This window comes from Parambassis ranga, chromosome 6, assembly GCF_900634625.1.
Source record: "Parambassis ranga chromosome 6, fParRan2.1, whole genome shotgun sequence".
NCBI lineage: Eukaryota > Metazoa > Chordata > Actinopteri > Ambassidae > Parambassis > Parambassis ranga.
The window spans coordinates 10,110,730-10,136,426 of NC_041027.1; the positions used below are offsets into that span (position 1 = coordinate 10,110,730).

Here is a 25,697-nt window from a genome sequence, read left to right on the forward strand (position 1 = left end):
AAGACATTTATGTTAATTTTCATGTAATTTTAATGAAAAAAAAAGATGTCTGCCATCTTTTCGCTAGGACTGATTGTTGCTTTAATTGGGCCTCCCTGACATTTTGCTGTGGCATTATTTAATGACTCCCTTCTGGCAATCTCACAGCAAGAGTTAAATATTATGTTACAAATACGTCCCGGTGACATTTTATCCAAATTGCAGGAGCAATCATTTTCTCGCTTAGTGGCTGTATCTGGTCATGCAGATAGTTTCATTACTCTGCACCTAGGTTTAGAAATGTGTGTGTTTAAAATGTCTGCTGCCAACCCACCAGAACAATGAAAGCACATGGAAGTGCATTAGTGGTGTTCACAGCACTGGAAAATGACATTTTAATATTTAAAGACTAACAGTAGCTTTCTGAATCACTGCCACACATGTTCTTCACTTGAAACAGCCTCCACTCAAACCAGCAGTGCAAAAGATGGTGCGTCCTTTTAAGCCCCAAAAGCCTGTTGACACTACACCCATGAGTTCTGATAAAAAAGTCCCCTCAAAGGTCAGATAAATTTAAATAATACAAAAAACATTCCTCCATACAGGCATCTGTAGTCTCCTCACAGTAAGGGTGACATGCAATGCATCTAGAGATGGCGGCCATTTTCACTTGATAGCAGGAGAGGACATCGACCATCAATAGACTTTTAGCTGTATTATGAGGGCCACTGCACTGTTGTCCGACAGAAGCCATCATTCTTAGTTTCCTCTTCCCAGGTCTTTATCACTGTTCATGACTTACAGGCGCTTTTTTAGTTTTTATCCTCTACACACCCGTAAGCTCAACACTGCTGTCTTATTACCTCACCGAGCCTCATGAGAAAACAATCCTGGACCTGAAAACAATGTTGTTTTCAACCACCGCGAGGCGGTGACGAAGAGCTGCTGCCAAATGACTCAATTCAAATGAAGGACTTTAAATTGGCTCATTATGTGAGTATGTCAGAATCCAAGGAGAAAAGAGAACCACGACAGCAGCATGTGTATTTTAGCATTTATTTCAACACCTTAGTTGTACCTCTATCATGTTCAGTATATACTGTATTTTATTTAAAACAAAATTTATATATATATATTTCTTTCTTTCTTTATATATATATATATATATACCTTTTAATCTCTGAAAACTTATGCTCATATTGTATGTAGTCATATTCATTATGCATTTCACTAGACCTAAAATACTCTTTTAAATCATAGTATGAAATGCTTTCTACACTACTGCTCAGTCCTTTCTACTTCTCAGCTTTGAGGCCACTCAGCAGGAGAATACAGAGTCATAATTTTAAACTCACGTGGAGAAAGTATGCAGTAAGTAAAGTGTCAGCTTCACTGGGGTCACCACAGGGCGAGCAGTATAGAAAGCATTTAGAGAAAACCCAAAAGGGAAACAAACAAACAAACAAAAGCCTCAAAGAATTTGCCCACACTATTTGGAAGACGGAGATTCTTAAAAATGTTTACATACTTAATATTATAATCTTTATTATACTATATTTTGATGTTATCATTGTCGTCATCATCATTACATACAGAGCTATAAATGATGTTTTGCCTTACAGTTTGATTGACTGCAGGAGATGGGCATGTAATAAAAATCCAGGACCTTCGCGGCCATCTCTATGTAACACATACAGCAGTTTATCAAGGAAAAAAACTTTCTTCTCATGGAGGAGGGAAACATTGGGATTGTCAAAGGGGGAGGGGTGGGGGAGAGATAAACTGTGCATTATAAATATGTTTTGGAAAAGGCCGTAGAAAGAGAACGGTGTAGGTCAGGTGAAGCATCTGGCTACCAACACAGGCCGACAAACACACACACACACTCGCACACACTCACAAAATCAGACACTCACAGAGGCTGAAGGCTGAGGAAGTCAGGCAGACAGAGAAGCAGTAAAAAGCCCTTTTTGATCACTGCACCTGCTGTGTGAGAAGAGCGCGCTCAACATTATGGCATCGAAGAGGATGGATCCATCCCTTGACCTGGGCTATGTCCATAAACATCAATAAAGTCTAATAAATGATGAACTGTTTTGACATGCTAACCCTTATTCCAATATCTCCCCTCCTTTCTGCAAAAAGTCAGAAAAATAATTAAAAAAAATGTTCATTTCACAACAATATTTCTCAATACTTGTATGTCCTCATTATTCACAACTTGACTTCAACATTTACAAATACCCTGACCAGTCTGTGATGAATGATTGCACTTAGTACAAAACAAATGGCTCTACTAATAGTGAATCCCGTTTAACATGTAAGATATATTTAGCGCTCGCAAAGTACATACATACAAAGCTTACTGGGGCATCCTTTGAGGGAATATGGCAAATATAAAAACAATACTATTGTTGTCTATCATTTCTTTCATCATCATTTACAAACAAAACTCTTGCTCTCATGTTCTGACTTTGGCTCCAATATTCACAGCCATGTGATACTCTTTCCTGCTTAAAGCTACAAAACTGATGTTAGGATGTGTTCCGCGTGTGTCTGGCTTGGCCACAATCAATAACATTTAATTGGGCCTTAGCCTTTAAGCAGCAACTTTTCTTCAAACTCTCGAGACATGATGTTTCTTGTTGCTGTTGCAGCAGCAGATGGAGTGAGGATCCATCTGTCACATGTGTGTGTGCAAGTGTATGTGTGTGTGTCTTTTACAGCACAAAATGGTGTGTTAATTAAATGCCTGTCCATCAAAGTTTTAAAGTATATTTTCACTTAAAGAGCGCCATCTTTAGAAATCTTCCACCATCCACAAAATTCATTACAGTGTTCTCTATAAACGTAAAGCAAATCTGCAAGACAACGTAGTCTCATATACTCAACACAACCTGTTGATGTCCACTGTTCTTCTCTTGCAAATCTTCTTGTTATTGTTCATCAATTAGTTTCTCTCTCCCTTTCTTTCACCATTGAATCACTCAGTCTGTGTCTTGGGGAGAAGTACTGACATGCAAAGGAGAGGAGAGCCGCCTGGGGAGAAAGGAGGCCAAATCAAAAAATAAGAATGGGTGTAAATTAAATAAAGACGAAGCAAACTAAATAGGGTTGATAAAACACGGGTTAATAAAGATAAACTGATGGAGAGAAGATGGGAACTTATCAAATTATATGCATCTACTAAGGGAAAAAAGGGGATGGGGAGAAGAGGAAGGAAGTAATGAGACACTTTCCTTCAGCATCCAGTGCTTCCTTTTTGACCTTTTGACCCCGTTGCCTCTATGTGTTCCGCAGTCTATTAGTCCTCCCTCACCTGTCAGTGAGTTTCTTCAGCGCCCTCTCGATGTTCATTCGATGTCCCACACGTGTCACTCCCAGGTCCAAGAAGTCGTCCTTGGTGAGCGAAGGCAGATGCGAGCCATCAATCTCATTGTCTATAAAACGCTCTCTGTGTTCACCCAAGTTTAGATAAGTCAGCCAGTCGGCCACGTCGTACTTGGTCCAGTAGGGCAGGGGTTTGATGGCGAATGGTTTGGCTGGTGGGGGAGCAGTGAGGTGGGGATAGTTGAGACAGGAAGGGCTAGGTGGTAAATGCATGGGTGAAGAGGCGCCAGAGAGAAAATGAGTGGGGGAAAGAGAGCGGGAGACGAGCATTGGGTTTGGACTTGGCACACCAGATGGAGAAAACAAAGGAGGAGTTGAAGCCCTGTAAGCGTCCCCAAGAGGGAGGCCAGGAGAGGGAGGAGTGAGGGGACAAGGAAACTCAAAGGGATTGTTGTAGACAGGTGTGCTGGGAAGGATAGGAAGAGAGGAGGGTCTGGGAGGGGTGGGGTTTGGCTGTTCTGTGTTATAGATAAGAGGGCTTGGAGCCCGGCGCCGAGAGACTGAGGACCTCTTCTCCTTAGTGGGACTGCACTGAAAGTCAAACGTCTGCCTGCGGAACTTAGACCTATGCTTAGGTGATGTTGGGTATGGGCAGTAGGTTGGAGAATGGGGAGGATGAGAATGGACCGGGGAGGAGGGCATCTGTGGGGAAGGGGAACGTGTCCAGTTGCGCTGAACTGGGACTTGAGGGGTGGGTGACACAGAAGGGGAGGCAGAGAGGTTGGGAGTCAGGATCTGACGATGCTGTGGGGATGAAGTGGGCAGTGGTGAGGTGGAGCGGCCAGTGGGGGGGCTGTGAAATGCATCAGTGAAATCTGCAGAATACCTGAAAAGCACACAAAGAAATGCGAAATGTACATGAATACCATAAACTTGTTTTTTATGGACTGGTGCTCATGAAAGCCTACCTGTGCATGGTGGGGGACCTTGGAGTGTGGCTCCAGTCATCCATGCTCTTCATACTACTCATTTGTTGCAGCTTGGAACTTAGTTCATTGATGATGCTGGCTTTCACACCTGAAAGAGGCGAGTGAAGTCTGCGGCCATCCAAAATGATTCCACCTCTCTGGAGTTGCTCATGCTCACCAATTTCAGCCCAGCCTACTGACCGAGTGTCCATGGGTCTCTCTAAGCAAGCAGCCAGAGTGGAGCTAAAACCATCCTCCATTTTGGATCGACTGTGTTTGTGCTTCCTTTCGTCTAAAAGAGATCCATCTAAACTGGCGTCTTCTAGGTTGCTGTGTCTGTGTAACTGCAAAGGAGCAGGGTTGGTGCTGTTCTGCCTACGTAGTGCTACAGACAGGCCCCTCCCTCCTCCTTCCTTGTAATGAGTCATCTTTGGAAACACAGGGTTTGCCAGTTTGGCACTGTGCACTTCAAATGTTTGCCCACCTGAGTAGGTTGTGCAAGGATCCTGATGTTCACCACCTTTCTCTCTCTCTCCTCTCAACCCACTCAGTCCCAGCATTTCTAAATGATGGTCACTGCTGCTATGACTGTCCAGCTCCTCAATTCCAGAGTCCACCACAGCATCTTGCCAGTCTCCACTCTTAGGCATAATAGTGGTGGGATGTGTGTGGTCAGCAGCTCTCCCCCCTGAGCTGAGTCCGGTCTTCGGCCCAGCCATCGTTATGCTATAGTCAGAGGATGCTGGAGAAGTTGTGGTGGTGACGGCGGCAGCAGTTGCGGTCATTGTAGTGGTAGCATAAGTCATAGTGGTGGTGAGGGCGGCTGTGCCTCTGTCCTGGGCTGGTGTATGAACACCTAGTGAAGGGTCATTAGAGCTATAGTAAGGGTGAGAATGGGACATAGGTTGGGGTCTGTGTAGCGATGCGCCAGGCAGAGCAGCAGCAGAGGTGTTGGTGTTGGTGGTGGTGGATGAAGGGGTAAATATCTGTGGGGACGGATATGATGGAGAGAGCGCTGACTGTGTGAGGTTGGCCACCTCGCTGTCATAAGAAGTAAGGCTGGAGGCAGCAGAGTCACCACCCTGCGAAGAGGGTTGAGGAGCATTAGAGGACTTGGTTGATGGAAGAGGCGGTGGAGGAGGTGGAGCAACAGAATCAGAGCGTTGATTCTGCTGTTGATAAGGAAACTCCTGGCCTCTCCCATTTTTACCATTAGCAAACTGTAACGGAGGAGGCAAGGGATCGGCAAAGACAAATTCATCATCTGCGTCTATTGAGGGAGCTGGCGGAGGTAGAACCATCATTCCTAGACTTCCGCCTCCACCTGCCCCAGCTCTTGCTTCTTCCATAGCCTCATGTGCCTGAGCTGGGGCTGAGGGGACAGTGTACTGAGGAATATAGCTGGTGTTGGGAGTGCTTTCCATCTGCAGAAAGGAAGGTCTGCGGGGTGCAGGTTGAGCTGGTGGGGGAGGAGGCTGTATGGGTGCAGCGGGTCTGCTGTCATATGTGTCCTTTTCTCTCTCCCTGGGACTCTGTGGGTAATACTGGGTCGTAAACTGGCTGGTTCTGTCCTCAGAGAAGCGCACTCTAAGACCCTCCCTGGGCCCCCCCTCCTTTTCCCTCTCCATCCTCTCTCCACCTCCTCCTCCCAAACGTAATATCCTTGGTGACTGTGGACGGCTCAAAGACGCAGGTGAGGTGGTGGTTGTGGGGGAGGTGAGGTGGAGGGACACAGGGGAAGTGTAGGCTGATTGTGTTGGGGTTGCAAAAAGGGACGGTGTTGGGGTCTGAACAGGTGTAGGGAAAGCTCCGACTGTGGACAGCTGCCGACCAAAATGTCTCTCCTCACGGCGAGTCCTGCGGTCGTCCTTTAGTGCCCGCTCTCTTGCAGCAAGGGCCAGGCCAAGTGGGGACGAAGGGTCCAGAACCTTCCCTGTAAGAGGGTGTATGAAGGTAGTAGCAGGTTGGGTTCCATACATTGAGGGAGCTGACTTAGGCTGGCCATCCTGGCCAAGGACAGGGGAAGAGTACTCAGGCAGGCCAAATGCTGGGGGCATGCTGCTGGAATAGTTAAAACTGTTGTCTCCAGAAAACATGCCTTCATCTATAGACTTGGAAGGCCGAAGTCGAGGTGTGGGCACTTCCATTTGTGAGCTCTGCAAAGGCTGAATGCGTGTCCCAACTGATCCTCCTCCTTCTCCTGCTCCACCTCCTGCCTCCCCTTGAATATCCTCCTCTGATGAGAGGAAGAATGAAGCACTCTTTCTTCTCATATCTCTGAAACGCTCTCTTTCCCTGCGTGCTCCTCCTCCTCCGCCTCCTCCATATGCAGTACCAAATGTTGAGGTGTAATCCAAGTTTTCCAGGTTTTGCTGTGAAGAAACTGAAGGGGCAACAGTTGATGAAGGCAAGGAAGTGGGCGTAAGGGGCTGAGGTGGCAAGGGTGTGAGTGGAGAGGGTAGGCTGGCATTGGGGCTGTCAGGGGTTGCGTCTCCAGAGGTGTTTTCTTCCACATCCTGGGACGGCTCAGCCTCCATGCTGCTACCCTGGCTGCTTCGACCACTGCTGCTGGTGGAGGGTGCTTTGACAATGATGGTGGGGATGGGGATGGAGCTTTTCTCTTTGGTTGCACCCCCTTTTCCTCGATGCTGTCTCAGACCGTCTTCCACTTTTGACTGCTTCATCAAAGCTCCCCGACCTCCTCTCCTTGCTGCCCCCCTGCCAACACCTCCAGCTTGCTCCCGGTTGGCCATGTGTGGGTGATGTTGCTGTGGCTGTTGGGCCTTAGGCTTAGCACTGGTTGGTGGTGTAGCACTGCTGTAGCCTCTCCTTAATCCTCCCATCTTGCCACCACCTCTCCTGGATACATCCGGCTCCCTAATGCACACCCCTTCCGATTGTCTCCGGAGGGTGGGAACCATGACCTGCTGGTTCATCCCACCAGGTCCTCCTCTCTCCCATCCAACTTGAGCAGGATGCCCTGGCTGGGAGTGGAACTGGTAGTGGGCTTGAGACACAGGGGGTATGGGCATAGCAGGCCCTCTCACAGGATGAGGGCCTGCAGATAAAGGCGGCTCGGGAGCAGATGTGTTGGGAGGTGGGGGGATTTCTTCTGGTCCAGGCACTGACAGACTGCGAGATAGCTTCATAGCAGGTGGGTGAAGGTACTGCCTTTCCTCCTCTGTAACACCTGAGCACAAGAACACAAATTAACTTAAAAAAAGAATCAATGAGCTGGCAGCAATCTTTCTATAACAGTTGTTGTTACCGATAGATTTCTGACGCATCATGACTGCATGCTGAGGACCATGGCCCGGTTGAAAATGAGCTTGGTTGTAGCCAAAACCTGGTGCAGACTGCACCATGTTTACTGCCGACTGCTGCTCATAGGGTTGCTTCGTGTGTCCAAGCACATTTTCAAAAAGAGGGAAAAAGGGATTTAAGATGAATGAAGGAGTAAAAAAGGGACTAAATGATGTAATTCAAATAAAACTATGTTGACTGTTTAGCTGATACAGTGTAGATATACAGTATAATGCAGGCAGTGTGAGTATAAGTGTATCAGCCAACAGAGCATAGATGAATGGACACAACCTGACTCACGCTTATACAAATGTTATAGTGTGGGTGGTCCATTGTCAATCATTCTCTCTAAAGTGCAGTGAGGGCAGAGGAACACGTAGAGCAGGACCAAGTTGCTTTATAGAGAGGCAACATTTTTTCTAGCATTAGTCACTTCCATGACTAAATGTGTGCTACATCCTAAAGCAGTGGAAAAGCTCTGTTGTATTTGTCTGTATCTGTTTTTGCTGTGACAACCAAAACCCAGGTCGTTTCCCACCAATTCCCTACAGTACCTCACTGGAGACGTTAGGAACAATGCTCTTGCTCCGGTCCCTCTTGCCTCCATGACCTCTCTGGCCCTGGTTATCTGATGTAATAGTATGTTGAGCAGCAGCCAAGATCTCATCCAGTTTATCTGAAACAAAAGGATGTGATATGAAGAAACCATCTTCTGTTTCACAACATACAGTAGGAGTGATTTCTTACTTAACGCCATCTGATAGACTGTCCTCTTCTTATCAGGACCCTGAGAGGACTCGTATTCTGGAGGAGGAGAAAAAAAGAGAGCATCAAACAGGCTGACTTTTAATTAAAAGCTCAGGGGCTGATGGGGGTGATGATAAAGGCTGATATTCACCTGGTTTCTTTTTCCATGGAGAGGCAGCTGTTGCATGCATAATTTTGGAGAACAGAAATTAAAGTGTGACTGGAAGTGCAATGTAGTCATGTGAAAAAAGCAGATGAGAGGATGGAATACATACTCAGACACATGTGATGGTGTGAATGCTGGTGTGATGGGAGGGATGGTGATGAGGGACAGAAATGATCATGAGAGCACACATATCCATGATTGTCCCACCTTTGTCCACTATATGCAGCACATTCAGAGGAGGGGGAGGGGGAGCAGAGCACACGGTCAGTGATAATATTTATCATTTAACAACTTCTGCATGTGTCAGCCTCACTGTTTAATTATCACTTTTCTTCATCACAGGTAAAATCAAAAAGGAAAATGTATCAAAACACCTTCCCCATCAAGTTATTGCACCTTACTGGATAATTTTCTTGGCCTTCTGTATCAATTTAATATTTAATGCTGATAGTACCATGGTGCTTTACTACGCTTCTGCAGCTGCAAACACACCAAAAAGGAGCCTTTTTAATGTGAACCTCCCCCCCAACAAAAAGGCTGTTTGAGACTCCAGTTGAATATTTTCAGTACTCTAGTCCCCTCTATCATCTTACCCATGTCTTCCAGCTCTGATGTCATTGACTTGGAGCGCAGGGCAATAGCAGGAGGAGTGAGTCTTTTAGTCTGCTGCGGAGCTGCCAAGGAAAGCCAGCCAAATACAGATTTAATGTTTAGGATTCTTATATAAACATGCCAATAGCAACCACATTACAACAGGCTTTTAGTCTGAAGTAAACATGTAATCAGCTTTATCGTCACATCGTAAACATAGGAAACATAAAGTGGAGATGACATAGAAGGAAAATGTGAGTCCTACCTCTCTTCCGAGCGGTGTCCTCCAGCTCAGGGTTTCGAGCCACCATGACGACTTTCACCATGAGACTGTTGCCGCCCTGTCGGATCATGTTGACCACCTGCCGATGACCAACCTTCACCACATTTTGGCCGTTGACCTGACAGACACAAAGATACAGAATGGGGCTATGTGTTTATTTCAAGGACTGAAGAACATCAAAGAGACACTTTAAATCTGCTTTCATCAGTTTTTTTTGGTTTTGTAGAGATTATTCTTTAATCTTCCATTATTTTGTTGGGTGTTGGATATGTGCACCAGCACTGAAGTCAGTCATAGTTATAAAACTTAGGCAGCTACATAAGTGACTCATATAAGGTTGAATACCAATTAAGAGTATGTGTCAGCTTCTACAGAGGTTTGACAATCCCCTTATTCAGAACTGAGGCAGAACCTTTAAAAGGCACAAAATGGCAATCCATTCTCACATCAAAATGTATAATTGCTGCGTTGGTCTAGAGCACAAAAGAACATAGGACCATTATTTACATTTGGTGTTGTTTGCACCTATTGTTTAAATTTGTATTGTGGTGCTCATTTCTATCCATTTCAGTCTACCTCGACTTAAAAAACAAAACTTTAGTCCTTTAATATTTTCTAAACCCAACTAAATAGTTCTGATGCCAGGACCAAACCAAACAATGAGTGAATTAAAGTCCGAATTTTGTTTGCTGTGAGGTAAAAAAAAGAGTCACTTCCTTGTGTATATTATGTATTGTACCTCGATGAGGAAATCCCCCATCCTCAGGCCGGCTCTCCACGCCACGCCCCCCTCATCAACAGACTCCAGGTACTGCAGCGCGGGAAAGGCTGGCGTTGGAGTGAACTCCTCTATGGGAGTCTGAGCTGCAGGGGATCGGATAAAAGGGAAATGACTGTGAGTGGACCAAGATTACGTAACTGTAGATTTGATAATGAACAAATGAAAAAAAAAAAAAGGTTGTAGTGAACTTTGGAGAAGTAGCTCACCTTTAGCTCCCCTAAGCACAAACCCAAAGCCCTCATTGTCTTTCTTCTGTAGGAGCACTGTCTTCTCCTTAATGATGTAGTCACTTAGAGAGAATACAGGGGGAGCAGTGAAGAGGGGGGAATGGGGATGTAGAGAATTGGAGAAAAAGAGAACGATATGACTTATACAGCGACAAAAACAAGTCTTATTGTCATGCAAATAATGCATTTTCTCAGCGTGGAAAACAGCTATACTGCATCACATTATGAATTCACACTGCAGCAAAAGATTGGCTTGGTTGGCTTGAGAATGTCACACAAAAAGCAGTGGAGCACAAAGGGGTTGATGGCAGGGATACAGTTAGTGTCACAATGGGAGGAACTGTATATGAGATGACATTCCATACTACGGACTAATCCAGCCTGAGCTGACAAGCACTGGGGCCGGGGGGCCAACAGCACATTAGAAAAATGTGCACATATCCTGATAATGGAAACTTCCAAATGCACCTAAATCGCTGCATTAGCTTTCAGTGCCTCTGGCAGCGTTTGAAAGGATACTGCTGCACAGACTCCTGCGCACCACTACTGGTCATACATGACACTTCAAATTATGTACAAGTTGGACAGGCCTCTAATCCCCCCTCCCCACAAACAGCTCCTCCTGCTCAAAGACAACATCCTGAGAGGACAGAAACAGTCATCACAGACGTTGGTGATGCAATCTTATTATGAGACAGTTGGAGTTGTGTCTCAGTGAGCTCCTTCATTATTCTATTACGGTGTCTGGGACTTTTGGCTGAGCTGCCTTACAACCTTTTCTCTAATGTTGGACTAGTTAAATGGACTCCATGCAGCCATATCTCATGACTCATTTCTGGACTTGACTTTATAACAATGTCAATTCAGCCTGACTCTTAGAGAGCCTGGGGCCCGTGCAGAGATGTATGATTTAAGAGGAATTCCAGATATTTGTTTCACAGGCAGCTCACTTCTGTGTTAGTTTGCGCTCCTCATGTTAACTCAAAACGACAGTCCAACCGAAATCGAATTAAAAGATCTGATTTCCTGGAAGGGCTGAACTGTGAATGAACAGGACGAGTAGCCTGGTTGAAGAATGGTCCTTATTTATTGTGAGAGCTCGATATGCCAATATGATGCAGTCATCTAGTCTTGATGAAAGATAGTATTTTTTTCTTGGTCCTCTTTTAAATGTGACGTTTGGATGTAATGAGTGCATTCATACCAGAACCTTTATGAGAAACTGTGAATGTATGTGGACCTGAATTAAATCTGGCATTGCTCGAATCAGCAGACCGAAAACCTAAACAGTGACTCTAAGTCCAACATAAACTACCACCTAAACCTAAACACAACTTTTTGATTGGCCGCCTAGATCGAAACTCTGCAGCCAGGCCCTCATAAACTAAAAAAAGGAAAAGTAAATTGTTGGAATGTTTTTTTTATGTCTGGGGAAAGAAAACCTTCACTCTAACAATCTGCTTCAATGTCATCTGAAACACCCACTGGTATTGAAATAATAACAGAGCAATATTATATTCCACACTTTCTTATACAGACACAGCAAGTTCTTGTGTGTTCAGTGTGGCAGAGTGCATGGCCGTGGACTCTCAGAGGTACATCAGAGTCATGAGCGTCAGCCCGCAGGCCTGAAGATCCAGACTTCGACATCAAGCCGTAACTTTAGCACTGAACAGACGATCGCTTCCCCTACTGAGGTCCATCCCTTGTGTGTTCTCCATCAATGTTACTGTTTCGCCAACGCACAGCCGCCTTCCAGCCATCTGCTCCTCACACCTCATTCCTTTTTCTCTCACCCTGTCCTCCATCATGCTTTCCCTCTCTGAGGATCAAAGTAACACAGAGTGGGTGGACAGATCCATCGGGCTCTTCATCCATCCCCTTGTACATGGCGGTGGGGCATGGTCACAGTTGGTCCTCAGGGTGCTCCTAAGTTACAGTAACATACCGGATTTCTTTAACATAGAGCTATTCCACTTGTCTGTCACTACAGTGCCCACCATGGAGCAGCCAAGAAGAACCATAAAAAGCGCAAACATCCCTGGTTAATTGCTGTTGGCTGGTAGGACACACTCTCTCTGAACTGGCTGCAATGAGGCTGTAAGCCTACTAGAGTTATTATGTACCCTCCTGAGTCATCCTCTCTTCTATTCACAATCACAGAGGAAAAAGGCTGCTTTTTAACTATTCACCTGCTGAATGTATATGCAGATAGACAGGGGACAGTGGGGACATTACCCACACAGCACAAGTGAAGCACTTGACTGATGTCAGTGACTGAGGATGGAGACGTTGTAGATGGATGAACAGCTCATATATAAATATATATATATATATATATAGTACAGGAGAGACACTCCCACTGCCAGTGTTATGACATACACACTTATATGTGAACACACACATATATATTATTCAGTGTGTATTGTACAGTCGCATGCACAGCAAGACAAACACATGCAGACACACAAACATGCACAGAAAGGACCGGCATCTCAAAGGAAAGAACTGACTTCATTTACTTTCATCCTTCTGTACACACATACATGAAAAAAATGGGTTGTGACAATAGCATTTTAAAGGAACAGAAATATATATATATATCTAAATATATAGACATATATATGGGAAGTGCACTGGTGATTCAAAAATATCCACTAAATCATGACTCAAAAGAATGAAATACACCCACACTGTCTGACTGAAACGCATCAATATGTGCTCTCTTTCATGCACTGACACACACACGGCATTCAAAAACACACGGGAGAAAGACACAGAAATAAACATGCTGCAGAGTCTCCATTCAATAGCCACTTCTGTCCCACAGATATGTACATGCAAAGGAAAAATACAGATTTAAGACACACACACACTCAAAGACACGCACACACACACACACATAGAATACATAGCTTATTAGTCTGTCTTTGAAAAGGCACGGCCTCTCAATAGCATCATCTACCTCTCCCCTCTCTCCATTGTCCTCTCCTCACATCCATAGCCAGCCAATGAATGAGGAAACAGCCGCTACCTGTAAATGAACCACACGCTCCTGTTTCTGGGGCCCAGTGACGGCCACGAAGAAGAGAGGGAGAGAGAGAAATCTCTCTCTCCGCATCCCCCCATTGCCATGTCCCCCCCTCCTCTTTTTCGCGCGTGCTCTCCTCCACCACCACCACCACCACCACCTCCTCCTCCCTCCTCCTCCTCCTGATCTTCCAGCGAGAGCTCAGCCGGAGAGAGCCGCGAGAGTGGAGGAGAGTGAGGAGGAGAGAGAGAGAGAGAGAGAGAAAGAGTGTGATGGTCTGCAACCCCACACACTTTAGACAAGGGAAAGACAATGTGAAAGAAAAACAGGGATGTGAAGAGAATACCAGCGATTATCTCAACAGGGAGAGAATGGTGTGTGTGTGAGTGCTGGTGGATGACAGGAAGAGGGTTTGGTGGCAAAAGAGGGGGAGACGCAGGGCTGTATTTGCAGGGTGGAGATGCGGGGGATGGGAGAGACAGTGCTTTTATTTGCACATCCACTGACTGCTATATCACAGATATGCTAACAGCTGATTCCCACCCTGGATTTACTCACACACATGCATATTTGCCAACTTTTCTCTCCACTCCTCTAAAAACAGGGTTGTCATCGCAGCACAGGATAAACACTCCCCATCTCTCTGTGAAATAGTAATTGACATTCTCCTAAATGCCTAGCTGCAGTGACGGAACACGCTCTGGATCAGCTTGCTCTTAAATGAGCATCACTTCACCACAGCACTGAGATTACACTTAACCAACTTAGCACAGATAATATAACACCAGCTATGTGGAACACAGCTGCATTAAAGTGGATGGCAGTAAAAGCTGCTCAGAACAAGGGCAATGTCAGCTATAATGCGTAAGAGGCTATAAAACCCCAAGGATGGCAACTGGCAAGTCCTTCTCAGTAGCCCGGGGACTTAACCAGCGCTTCTGCCTCCTCATGACTCATCAGCAGAGTGATGTATGTACACAAGCATTTTCACATTCACATGCACACTAATTCTAAACTGCTTCATAACACACAACCAACCACAGCTGCCCAGGCCTGGGCCACAGAAAAGCAGGAGGAACTCCCTTCCATTACAGCCTTATTGTGTTCAGCATACACTAACAACAAGAGAGGAGAGGGGGCACGAGGACAGAACTATTAAACAGACATTTGTCTGGTGGATGTCAAAAGGGGCAGAGCTGGAAATGACATGGCTGCTCTTTGTTCTTTTAACGCTGACATGTTCACACAGCACAGCAATGAAAAGCAATTGCTGTTCAGTATCAGCAGAAAAAAACAGACAGAATAAAGGACACTGTAGCTGAAACACACACACCCACACACACACTGCACGTTAACATCCTAAACAGTGCTCAGATCACTGCCCTCTTTTCACACAGAGATCATTCTAATGTGACTAACTGCATCAGAGGCTGCAGCCAATCCGATTCAGTAAATTAATCAATGTATTTTGTACACAGCATGCACTAAGAGAGAAGTTGAAAAAGTTCAAAGCAGCAACTTTTTCCAGACATGAGAAGACAATTTGAAGGACAGCAAGTATCACTCAACTCACACACGAAATGAGCAAAGTCTTAACCTGTCTTACCTGGGACCATCTGTGCCGTCATAGGCACCGACTGTGACGTTACGAAAAAGCTTCCTCTTTGCCTTCTCACTGCGTGTCTCTGCAGGGCACATACAACAACATATGTTAACGTAACGTAACATATGTCCACATTAAAGGTCCAGCTCCCGTCATGACACCCTATCATTCTTTTTCTAGAAGTGTTGTGTCCACAGCATTATGTGGTTTGCTTGGTATGTGAATACAGTGCCGCCGCAGATAGACCTGCTGGTGAACATGAGTGTGACGTGCTGGAGTGATTTAAAGGATAATTCCAGCCTGAGGAAACATGCAACCCATTTTCCAGCATGACCCTTCTCCTATCCATGTATGTGCTATTAACCCACCACCTTTTGGACATTGTTAACTTCACAATATGAGGTCATTCTCACTTCGTTTTAGAGTGTGTTGCAGTAAAATCCCCACTTGCTTTAGTCTTCTCACCTGATCGATTGTCTTTGCTGGGTGCTGCCACCTCTTGCACACAGTCTGAGGGAAACCAGCCAGTGCGTCCTTTCACTGTTCCCTCCCAGTATCCCCCCTCTCCTACACTCAACACTGACAGACACAGACACAGACAGATGGGAAAAGTTTAGCTGGGTGGCTTTCACATACTTTCTTGTTTACCTCTAGCTACCTTTTTTATCACAACAATCCACTGAGAATAGCTGGGAACATGTACTGCTTTGTGGTAAACTGTGTGTCTGCTGATGCTTCTCATTTCTTCTGTTTACAGTTCTGTTTTCCCACATGTGCGACTCTTCCTGACTGTTGAAGTTAAAGCTTACATTCTTTTGCCTAAAACTGTGTTGCAGCTGCATCAACATTACACCTCATTATTTCACAATCTGAAAGACAGCACAATTAAACGACAGTGACAGACCACAGCATTTTTGGTGGTAAAAAAAAAAACCATCTCTTCTCACCTTTAACTTTGTCTCCTTTGTTAAGTGACAGCTCTCTGTCTCCACTGGCAGAATGGCCACGAGTGGCCACATACACCCGCCCTGGCACTGCACTGTACATACGCTTCATCTGACCTCCACCACTGCCTGCTGAGGTTGCACTACAAAGGGAGAGAGAGAGAGAGTGAATCTTTTATAAAGCCCCTGAGATAAGTTGCTCACTGTGGAAAACAAGTGAGACAACATACAGATTGTCAGGCTACATCAGAGGCAGTCGGTATGTGAGTCATACTAATCAGTCATAGCAACAGTAAGAAGACTGAAATCTTGTATTTACAAACAGCATCTAGCATTTTGTATGTCAAGAACATGGAAAGTACAGAGATACCAGAAAATAAAATAGACATTAATGTTAATTAGAAGTGTGTTAGATCGTAAGGCACACGGAGGTAAATGCCAATTTAGCTGCATGTTAGAATGCTATCTTACCTATAGTTAATTTACACAGTACCACAGAACTAATTGAATCTAGTTACACTTTGCATGCAGTGCTAATTAGCCAGCATGCGACATTCTTTGGAATTAAATATAGTACACAGCATGCAACCGAGACCAAAATAGTAATTTCTTTGCATGGTAACTGGAGATGAGTAAGTCCCTGCCACAGAACCTTGTCCCCTTCTCCAGTGTATACAGTAATTCTTCCCTCAATGGGCTCTTTACCCTTGTCTGCCTCGTGGCTGCCGGTGCCTCTCCTCTGTGTCACTTTGGCCTCCCCTCCCTCTGGAGGGAGAGCGAGTACGAGTCCTGGGGCTGCTGGAGCTTCTCATGCCTATGGAGGCCCTACGCTGGCCCTGCAGACAGAGCATCAAAGCTTATCCTGTTATATTTTATACATGAAAGACAGAGACTGCAACAAATATCACAAAGATCTGCAGTCGATGGTCCTCAGTACCTGTCCTGGGTTGGGATTGGTTGCAGCTTTGTTGGGCAGGGCCAGAGGGTCAGACTGGGTCATGGTGTTATCACTGTTAGCGCGCAGTAGTGGGTGGGAATGAAGGGAAGGGAGAGGCAGCGTGTAGGCACTCTCCCTTCGCTTGGGAACAAACTTTGGCGATTCCAAAAAGGGAACTGATGGTGAGGTTGTTGGTGAAGAGTGACAGGATGAAAAGGAAAGAAAAATAGGTTGATTGTTTGTGTAAAAAAAAAAGAAAAGAAGGGAACTGGAGTAAATATAGTGTATATTTAAGGAAATACAAGGCAGACTGGTGCTGGGAACTGATTGGGGTACCTCAGAAGGTTTACAGGAAAGCTTACCTATGTCAGAATCTTTGTGGTTTTTGATGATTTCCCCAACTTCAAAGTGACCAGACATTACTGCTAGCTGCAAACAAACATGGTATATGATATATTACTTTGTTAGCTCCTTTCAGGTGTGACATTCAGTTTCAATCAAATCAAAGAACAAATAAAAAACTTTTTTACCTGAAAAGGGGTCTGACCATGCTTGTTTTTTGCCTCCCTATTTGCTCCCCTGTACAGAAGAACTCGGACACAGCTCTCCTAATCATTGAGAGAAAGCGAACTGATTGATTAACACCTTTGGGGAACATGGCGGTAATTATTACAGTAATAATAGCTAAATATAAGTCAACTCCTCCATACTTGCCTTGTTGTACAGGGCAGAAATATGAAGTGCAGTGTTCCCTGAGGCATTTTGAGAAGTGGTGTCTGCGCCATAAAACAGCAGATGCTCCAAGTGCTGTGCAAAGCCGTTCTGGCAAGCCTTAGAATGTCAAGAGTATAATAGAAATATCCACAAATTGTCAGTATTATTAAATATGGAAGGAGATGAGCTGAACTAAAGAGGATGGGTTCTTACTGATAGCATAATGCAAAAGAATTAAGCAGAAAAAGAGAGAAAGGGCAGGAAAGGGAAACAGTTTGTCTTACATTCACATTATGTGCACAATTGGAGCCAATTTCAATGCAAAATGGTAGAAAAGAAAGAAAACAAAACCCCACAAAACAACAGAAATGAGCCTTCAGCAGCCTCAGAGGTTTCCTCATATTTTTCTGCAGGGACTAAAATATCACAAGATACGCACAAAGTAAAGAAAGAAAACACAGAGCACGGCAAAACCAAAATAAAATACCATGACAACCGGCTCGCAGCACAAACGCAAATTAACAAGAATGTCACAGAGACATTATGCAGGCAATGCACCCGTATCTACAGTAAGAGAAAGAGAATATCCAGTGCTCTTTCTGAACTGGACTCATCCAAGGATGACTCAGATTATTACTGCTTTAAGGAAACAACATGGTCACTTTACATTACATTACATTATATGACTGTCATTGCCTTTGCCTCTGAAAGGCTGGAATAGATGATGAGATGGTGGGATGAAGGGTACCTTATGTATTTCTTCCATTCCAAACTCCTCTTCATCCCTGTGCTATGGAAAGAGAGAAGGAGGGGAGGAAGGAGAGAGAATGGAGACGAGTAAGGAAGGCAGAGAGGTGTGAGAAAATGCTGAGAGACAGACTGAGGGTGATGGTACATGACAGCAACCATGGAGAAAACACAGGAAAATGTTGGTGCATTGCTTTATACTAGACAAAAACCAGACACATAAAAATATGAGCGGAAACCACATGGGAATCAAATGCTGTGGGCTTGTGTCTGATATGAAAGTACCTGATGGGTCTCATCCCAGCCATTCTCATCCCTGGTCCCCAGCTTTGCCCTGTAGTAGAGCAAGGTCTCACAGCAGGAAGTGTCACCCCCTGTCAGCACAGTGTGGTACAGCGGGGTCAGGCCACAGCGGTCTTTGTAGTCTGGAGATGCTCCAAGGGACAAAATAGTCTAGGAAGTCGACACAGGGGGCAAAGGAAAGCTATCATTTATGGCAAAGCTAATACATATAATTAAACTATGTTACTGTAAAGTGCTTATACTTTGCTTTTAATGCTTCCATTTATTTTGTCCACAGCCAGCATGTGGGTGACTTTAAGTCCTTACCAACAGCCCAGCATGATTGTGAGCCCTCACAGCTTTGTGCACTGCTGTTAAGCCATCTCTGCTCCTGAAGTCCAAGTGAGTGCCGCTCTGAACCAGCACCCGGATGCCCTCCACTGTCAGGCCAGACTGCATGGCCACAGAGAGCGGGGTCTCTGACCCAAAGAGCAGGGAGTGGGTGGTGGCAGGAAGGCATGGCAGGTAAAAAGGTCAAAGTTACCCACAGCGTTTTTATATTATTATTCAAAATCAGAATCCAATGTGGTGAAAAACTTACCTCCACTGTCAGGGTCATGAAAATTTGGATCAAGGCCTTTGTCAAGGACTTTTGCCATTTTATCTATTGCTCCAGTCTGAACGTAATCCAGAAACTTCTTCAGACTGGCCTGAGTGCATCAGAAGATGGATGAAAAAAGCACGTCAGTGAGGGGAACCAAATACCGTACAGCAATGAACAGCGTCAGACAGAGGGAAAAAATACCTTTGTGCTGAGTTTAGCGAGGGCCTTTTCATCCAGATTGGTCTGTTTATACACTCTGGTTTTGTACCTAAACTGAAGACCAGAAAAAGATGTGCGTGTGAGAAAATGTGAATCATCTCACTGTTCAGTCTATCAGTGACAGCCTACATAGGGGAAATAAAAAGATTACTATCTGTGCTGTAAATCTGTAGCTCTCTTCTCTCACTGTTTCCAGAAATCTGCTTGGCCACTCAAAATATTTATTTCCTTAAGATTTGCTTTAATTGTTGGCTTGGTCAGATTTGAGGCTGAATTGAAAAAATATATTCAAGGCTTTTTGTACAGCACCTATCTGGACTTTACAAGGTCGTATGCCTCATGGGAACTGACAAGAATTTTAAAATAAAAGTTTAATAGAGCATACTTTTTACTGTCAATGTTGTAATGTGAATTATGTATGGGCTACAGCTTTAATGTGTCCCATAGTCCATTCGTATAATGTTATAACAATTAGGCCAAAACACCAGGAAGTCCCCACACACCTTAGTCTTCCTATTTGAATGGGAAGCCCTGTGAGCCTGACTGGATGTGTAATCTTCATATCAGTATAATATTGTGATGGCAAACCAATTATACCAGCTGAGAAGTGAGGAGGTGAGGAGTCTAAAGATCCTATCTAGTAGCTGACAGCCGAGCTGAAGCAGCTTTTCTTTTCTAGCAAAAGAAATGGCAGCCAGGATAAATCAAGCAAAACACACTTCATATAAATAAGTACAATGTGCTCAACAGAACCAAAACTATCCAGAAGCAAAATGTACTAGTGAACATGCAGAAAACTTGTCATTAGGCAAAAGTTTAAGGCATTTCAAATATTTAGATGCTTATAAATTTCAATTCATTTGATTTGGTGTCTAATAGTTTAAAATTAAGCCTGAAACATTTACACAGTACTGCATTGTGTTCCTGTAAACACCCTGATTTGAAGCCAAACTCTTGAGTGCAGGATCTGCTTTGCAACAGCTGAACCACCAGAGGGCGCCCTGAGATAATTGTGTTACCGCATGAAAACTTATGAGATTGAGCTCACAGGCCACTTACCAGAGAGTGGAGACATATAATGTGATTTGCAGGTTACATAAGGTGCAGAACTCAATTAAATCCATCCATATTTGTAAAGATTTCATTCGAGTATTGGTCATGTGAATAGTACTAAAGAAAACGAAATTTCGAGTTTCTTAAGTGAGTAATAAAGTACGACACAATGTCACTATAAAATGTACATTAAGATTTGGAAGTAGTTTTTTTTTTTACCATCAAGCCTATCTGCTGAGACTTTGCTGGAGTGTTGGTGCTTCAGACATATATACTACAAGACCCCTGTTATGGGCTCAGCATACCTCCAGGTAAGGCACCCCTTTCTCAAAGGACTGTGCGTAGTGATGCAGGAGCCTCTCCTCCTCCAGGAACTTGGCGTCCCGGCCGTCTCCAGCCGGCTGGAAGAGGCCGTAGTTGTAGGCGTCCCACAGGGACTCGCTGAGGGAGCAGATGATCTGCTGCTTGGCGTTCCACACGGTACAGTCCTGGTCAAATTGGAGACATCTCTGACAGACAGACAGCACAGGACAGGAAGGTGAGAGGTGCAGAACTGGAGGCAGAAATAAAATTTGTTAGGCTAAAGTTTTACAAAGAACTTCTGCTGCAAAACATGACATACAGCAGCCTACTAATATTTTAGGCTTAAACTACACACTCCACTGCAACATTAAAAAGCTGCTGTATATGATAATGAACGAATAAAATTAACACAGATGTATAAATAACTGACTGTCTGCATAATGAGTATAATATTGATGATAATTTACATATACATTGCTAATAATACTCATGTACTACACTTTGAAAGCAAGACCTCTGCTTGTAATGGTTGCGTTTAAAATGCAGTGCTCACTTTCATCATTATCTTTGTGATATTACCCATTATAATAAATCCCCTGACCTTCTCAACTCTGAAAAAGTTGTTTTAAGTGAAAAGCACTTAAATTTAGTGTTCTTTTCCAATATTGTAGTCCTGCAAACTCCAGCCTATAATTATGGATCAATAATGTAGCCTGGCAGGTTTTCACATCAGTTGGTGAATGCATGAGAATAGGCTGTGTGCAGAATATGAATGCATTGCCTTTAAATAATTAATCACCTGCCACATCCATGGAAATAAGATGACATATGCTCTCCTTTTATTCTGTGGCATCAGGTTAAATAGATCAAGCTCACATTTACTGTAACACTGTATTAGTTTCTCCCTGCATTCATATGTATACATCGTATACCTATGCATTTTTGCCTTTTGTTATTTCTGTGTGGAAAGAGTCAAATATGTGCCACAATCCTGAACAAAGGAAACTACTTTGGAGAGAAAATCTCCTTAGCCACTTACCTCAGTTGTATTGTGTGTGTGTGTGTGTGTATGAGTGGTTACGCCTAAATAGATTTCACTGTGATTTGTGCAATGTCCATTTCCTAATATTATTCCATTTCCATAGGAACAATCATTTTTGTCTTTTTCTTACTGAAGCTAGAGGAGAGCGGGGCGTGAACAACCCCACTGAGAGGTCTGAATGAAATGTATGCATGCATACTATTGTTGCATTCCAGAGAACTGTAAAATTGTACAGCTCAGCACAATTTCATGTCCCCTCTGCCCCCCCTCCAGCACCCCCCAGGTTGCACTGTGTGATAGTGTAGCCAACCCTATTGGCATGGCAACCGGTTCATTAGTGGAGGCAGGAACCCGTTGCCGTAGCAATGTCTTGGTGGTCCCTGGTAGGTAAACCACATGATGTGGATGAGCGTATGTGTTTGTGTGTGTGTGTGTGTTTATGCGCACGTTGTAAAGTGTATGTGTCAGTGCAGTCTTGTGTTAGTGTAGTTGTGCAGTAGTGTATATATTTCTCCAGTGTATGCGGGAAAGAGTAGCAGCTAAACCCTGGGAGGGAAGTCTAATGTAATGTACACTGTATATTACACTGGCACTTCTCAGAAAAATATTGATTGTATAAACCTAAATGATGAGCTCTTTCTGGCAATATTTGTCCTCACGCTGGAGAATTATTTAAATCCTCAACCAACAGTATAATGTTTTATGAGAATACATATTTATTTCATTCCCTTTTTATTCACATTCAGCTGCTAGAACCTAATATTCACTCCCTCTCTTTAATAATGTTTCAGCTGCAAGGTTTGGGGTTGCTGTGTTTAAACATGATAGAGATCTCAGAACAAAACAAATGCCTTCCATATATTCCTTCCATTCCAGAGTCACTCACTTCCTCCGCTCTCCCCAAACTCATTAAAAACCTATTAGATAATTAGCAATTACCGTTATATTGAGGGCAGATTAGCTGACATGTAGAACAGTCGGCATGTTCTGGGAGTTGAAAATGGAGAAACGAAAGACGGGGGAGGGATTACAGCGGGGCCCCCATTCTCACCTGGATATGGTGTGTGTGTGGGCCGGCCAATTCTCACCTGCTGCCACAGTGACGCTGAGAGCTGCTGCATGTGTGAAATGATACTACCCTCAGTTTTGGAAACTAATTATGACCATACCTGACCCAAGGCACATGCTTACACTGTTCACTGAATACATCTCCCCTTGGAGGATGCTCAACACAAGTCAAGCTCTGTAATATCTTTCTGCCTCCTTTTGGGACTCGTCCCTGGGCCTGGAGGATAACTGGAATGAAAATGTTTTGAGATGTGCTTATGCAGTTGTGCACACTATTTGGTCAATATAAAAAATTTAATGCATAAAGCACTGAGTTCTTCTCAGTGACTAATTTAAAACAGACGTTGAGTCACCACTGCACCAAGTGACTTAGAATATGTTTCATTTTGAATGAGATCCGGTACAGCTGGATTTACTCAATGCATGCTTAAAAGGACAGGGAATAAAGCAGAGCTGAACCACATCAAGGTCGTTTTAATAGTATATGCAAATAACCCTAATTTTGTCACGTCAGGACAGGCAGGACTGCCTGTAAATATTTTAAATTCTGTTTGTCGAATTAAAGCCGTCTCTCTCTGAGGCAGCAATACCAGAGAGACATGGCTTGAACTACTTCCTCATTTGGAAAGACCTCCAGTCAGTGCCCTGTTTGTGAGGGAGACTTTTTTTTTCCATACATAACTCCACTTTTAAACAGTTCTGATTGAGCGTGACTGTTTTTATCAGTTTAAGTTAAATTAAGCATAAGAATGTCCCAGGGTTGCTCATGACTGTCACACATACTGCTTGATCAGTACATTTGATGCACCTACTGTTTGTTTGATGTCAGGAATTCCAATGCGGAACACCATCATTGTTGGGAAGTTTTCCTCCATTGGAGCCACTGTGGTCATGCTGCGCTCCATGAGAGCTCGTCTCTTTGCTGCGATTAAGTGCTGCTGCTGCTGCTTATTGGCAGCCTGATGATGTAACAGAGCTTGGTTGGACATGTACGGGACACCCCGGTAGCCCAGGTTGCCCGGCCTCATTGGCCGGTCTACTCTCTGTCTACCGACCACAATGGCTGCTGGTTTCATCACCTCTCCGCCTTTCCCCTCCCAGGATTGTCGACCTCCCGTCATATCCTTCTCCTCCAGAGCCTCTAGTCCTCCATTCTCCGTGTCACGTCCACCTTCCTCTTTTCTGTTTTCTCTTCCCTGCTCCTCTTCCTCCTCCTCATCCTCCCCATCTTTGTCATCCTGACTGGGATAAAAGTGCTCATTATTTCCCAGCATCCTTTGCTGTGCAGGGGTCACTGCAGAGAGGGCTGAGTGATATAGCTGTCATGGAGACAAAACATGGCTATCCCATGAGACTGGCTTCATCCTTAGAAACATGCTGTGGGAAACAGGCAGAGAAGGGAGTAAACTTTAGTCACCTAACTCTTATATCATTGAGAGAGTCAACTTAATATGTGTGTAATTCAAGTATGCAAAAGACACGTGCAATAATAGAAAAACTAGCCACTGGCAATGCTAATAAGTCCACATGTGTGAATTAGCACAGAGCTGGTCCACATTTTCCATTTAGCCACTGGGAATGCATCGGGGAATAGCAGGCTGATGAAAGACAGGCTAAATATAAACCCTGTGAATTTGCATCACAGGTTCTTTGCAGGAGAAAGTGAGTTGGACATGCAATTTAGCATCACATGAGGTCAAGATCATTGCTACTTTGTGATAATGGCATAGACCTACAGTTTGAGGCACAGCCCAGGGCTAACACAGCTAAATGTGAGCTTCTTAAAGGAAAAGTCCACCCATAGATACTTGCACAGTGTTCACTGTTCATACAGATGATTGACCTTATTGTGTTTACATCAGATTTTGTCCCTTCAATACCTCATAACAACCAAATATAGCATTTTGTGCACATATAACAGTCACTATACTCCACATCAGTGTATGTGCACAAACGAGGTGGTGGATTTTTTGCACAGCATCCTGCCCTCAGACAACTTGGAAGGTTTACCAGTCAGTGTGAGAACTGCAAAATAAACAGACCACGGGGTCTCGCTGCAGGGAGCTGGTTCTCTCAACACCTAAACAGACTTAGGAGGCTTTACATAGTAAACATATGCAGATAACTCTGTGAATCAGTTTCTGGGAAGCCACATCTGAGTATACAGACTACATTTGCAGTTGTTGACACAGTTTTAGGAGTAAGCCAAAATTCAACTGAGCTTCAGTTGTGCTGCAAAAAAGTACAGTAGTTATTCTAGCTGAGAAACTTCACAGTTATGCCCCCTTGTAAAAAATAAAAGAAGACTATGGCGAGACAAGAGGAAAAACTCCCTTTTAAGAGGAAGAAACCTCCGTCTGTGTGTACCTGTGTACCTCTATAGAGCAGAAAAAGATAAAAAAAAAGGCATTGAGGACTCTTTGAGAAGCTTTGTCTGCCTTTCTTTTTATCATAAAGATCTGGCAATCAAACCATAAAACAGACCCAGAAGACGGTCTCTTCTTAAAACAAGTATCTCGGGGTGGATTTTTGCTTTAAAAGTGTTTCATTGTGCTTCAGATTTGGCATACTGGTGCCTCCATATGCTTTGTCCTGGTTTTTCTCTGGTGAAGTCTGGCTACAGGGGCTTTGCCATCATGCAGATCTGGACCATTGCCAACAGCCGCCTCAATGATGGTGAATGACGCAGGGGATCTCCCACTGTCTCATTGAAAGATTAGTGCTCTGAGTGTCATATGAGTCTGAAATTAATGGGTATCAGATGGACAGGTGGAA

At 44.2% G+C, this 25,697-nt stretch overlaps 1 protein-coding gene across 1 annotated transcript; it reads right to left on the reverse strand.

The window, feature by feature from the left end:
* Positions 1-1,453: 1,453 nt before the first annotated feature.
* Positions 1,454-24,196, reverse strand: LOC114437600 (SH3 and multiple ankyrin repeat domains protein 1-like). Its single transcript, XM_028408398.1, has 27 exons — positions 23,735-24,196; positions 20,815-21,018; positions 19,439-19,510; positions 19,235-19,343; positions 18,961-19,112; positions 18,637-18,804; positions 18,353-18,394; positions 17,605-17,721; positions 17,421-17,498; positions 17,253-17,319; positions 16,891-17,066; positions 16,659-16,789; positions 15,957-16,096; positions 15,475-15,588; positions 15,013-15,091; positions 10,355-10,437; positions 10,107-10,231; positions 9,350-9,485; positions 9,087-9,167; positions 8,701-8,709; positions 8,479-8,505; positions 8,328-8,384; positions 8,135-8,256; positions 7,546-7,672; positions 4,278-7,467; positions 3,299-4,195; positions 1,454-3,018 (listed from the first exon to the last, which is right to left on the reverse strand). The coding sequence occupies exons 1-27, from the start codon at positions 24,194-24,196 to the stop codon at positions 2,967-2,969; spliced, it is 7,017 nt and encodes a 2,338-aa protein (XP_028264199.1). The 3' UTR covers positions 1,454-2,966.
* Positions 24,197-25,697: the final 1,501 nt, after the last annotated feature.

Bases quoted from the DNA above. Each gene is read 5' to 3' on its own strand.
- LOC114437600 (XM_028408398.1), bottom strand. From the start codon at position 24,196: ATGCTGGGAAATAATGAGCACTTTTATCCCAGTCAGGATGACAAAGAT. The intron at 15,092-15,474 runs GTGAGAAGACTA...TGTGCCCTGCAG, and splicing joins CAGCAAAGACAATCGATCAG to AGACACGCAGTGAGAAGGCA. The intron at 10,438-15,012 runs GTAAGACAGGTT...ATTCTCTCTAAG, and splicing joins GACGGCACAGATGGTCCCAG to TGACTACATCATTAAGGAGA.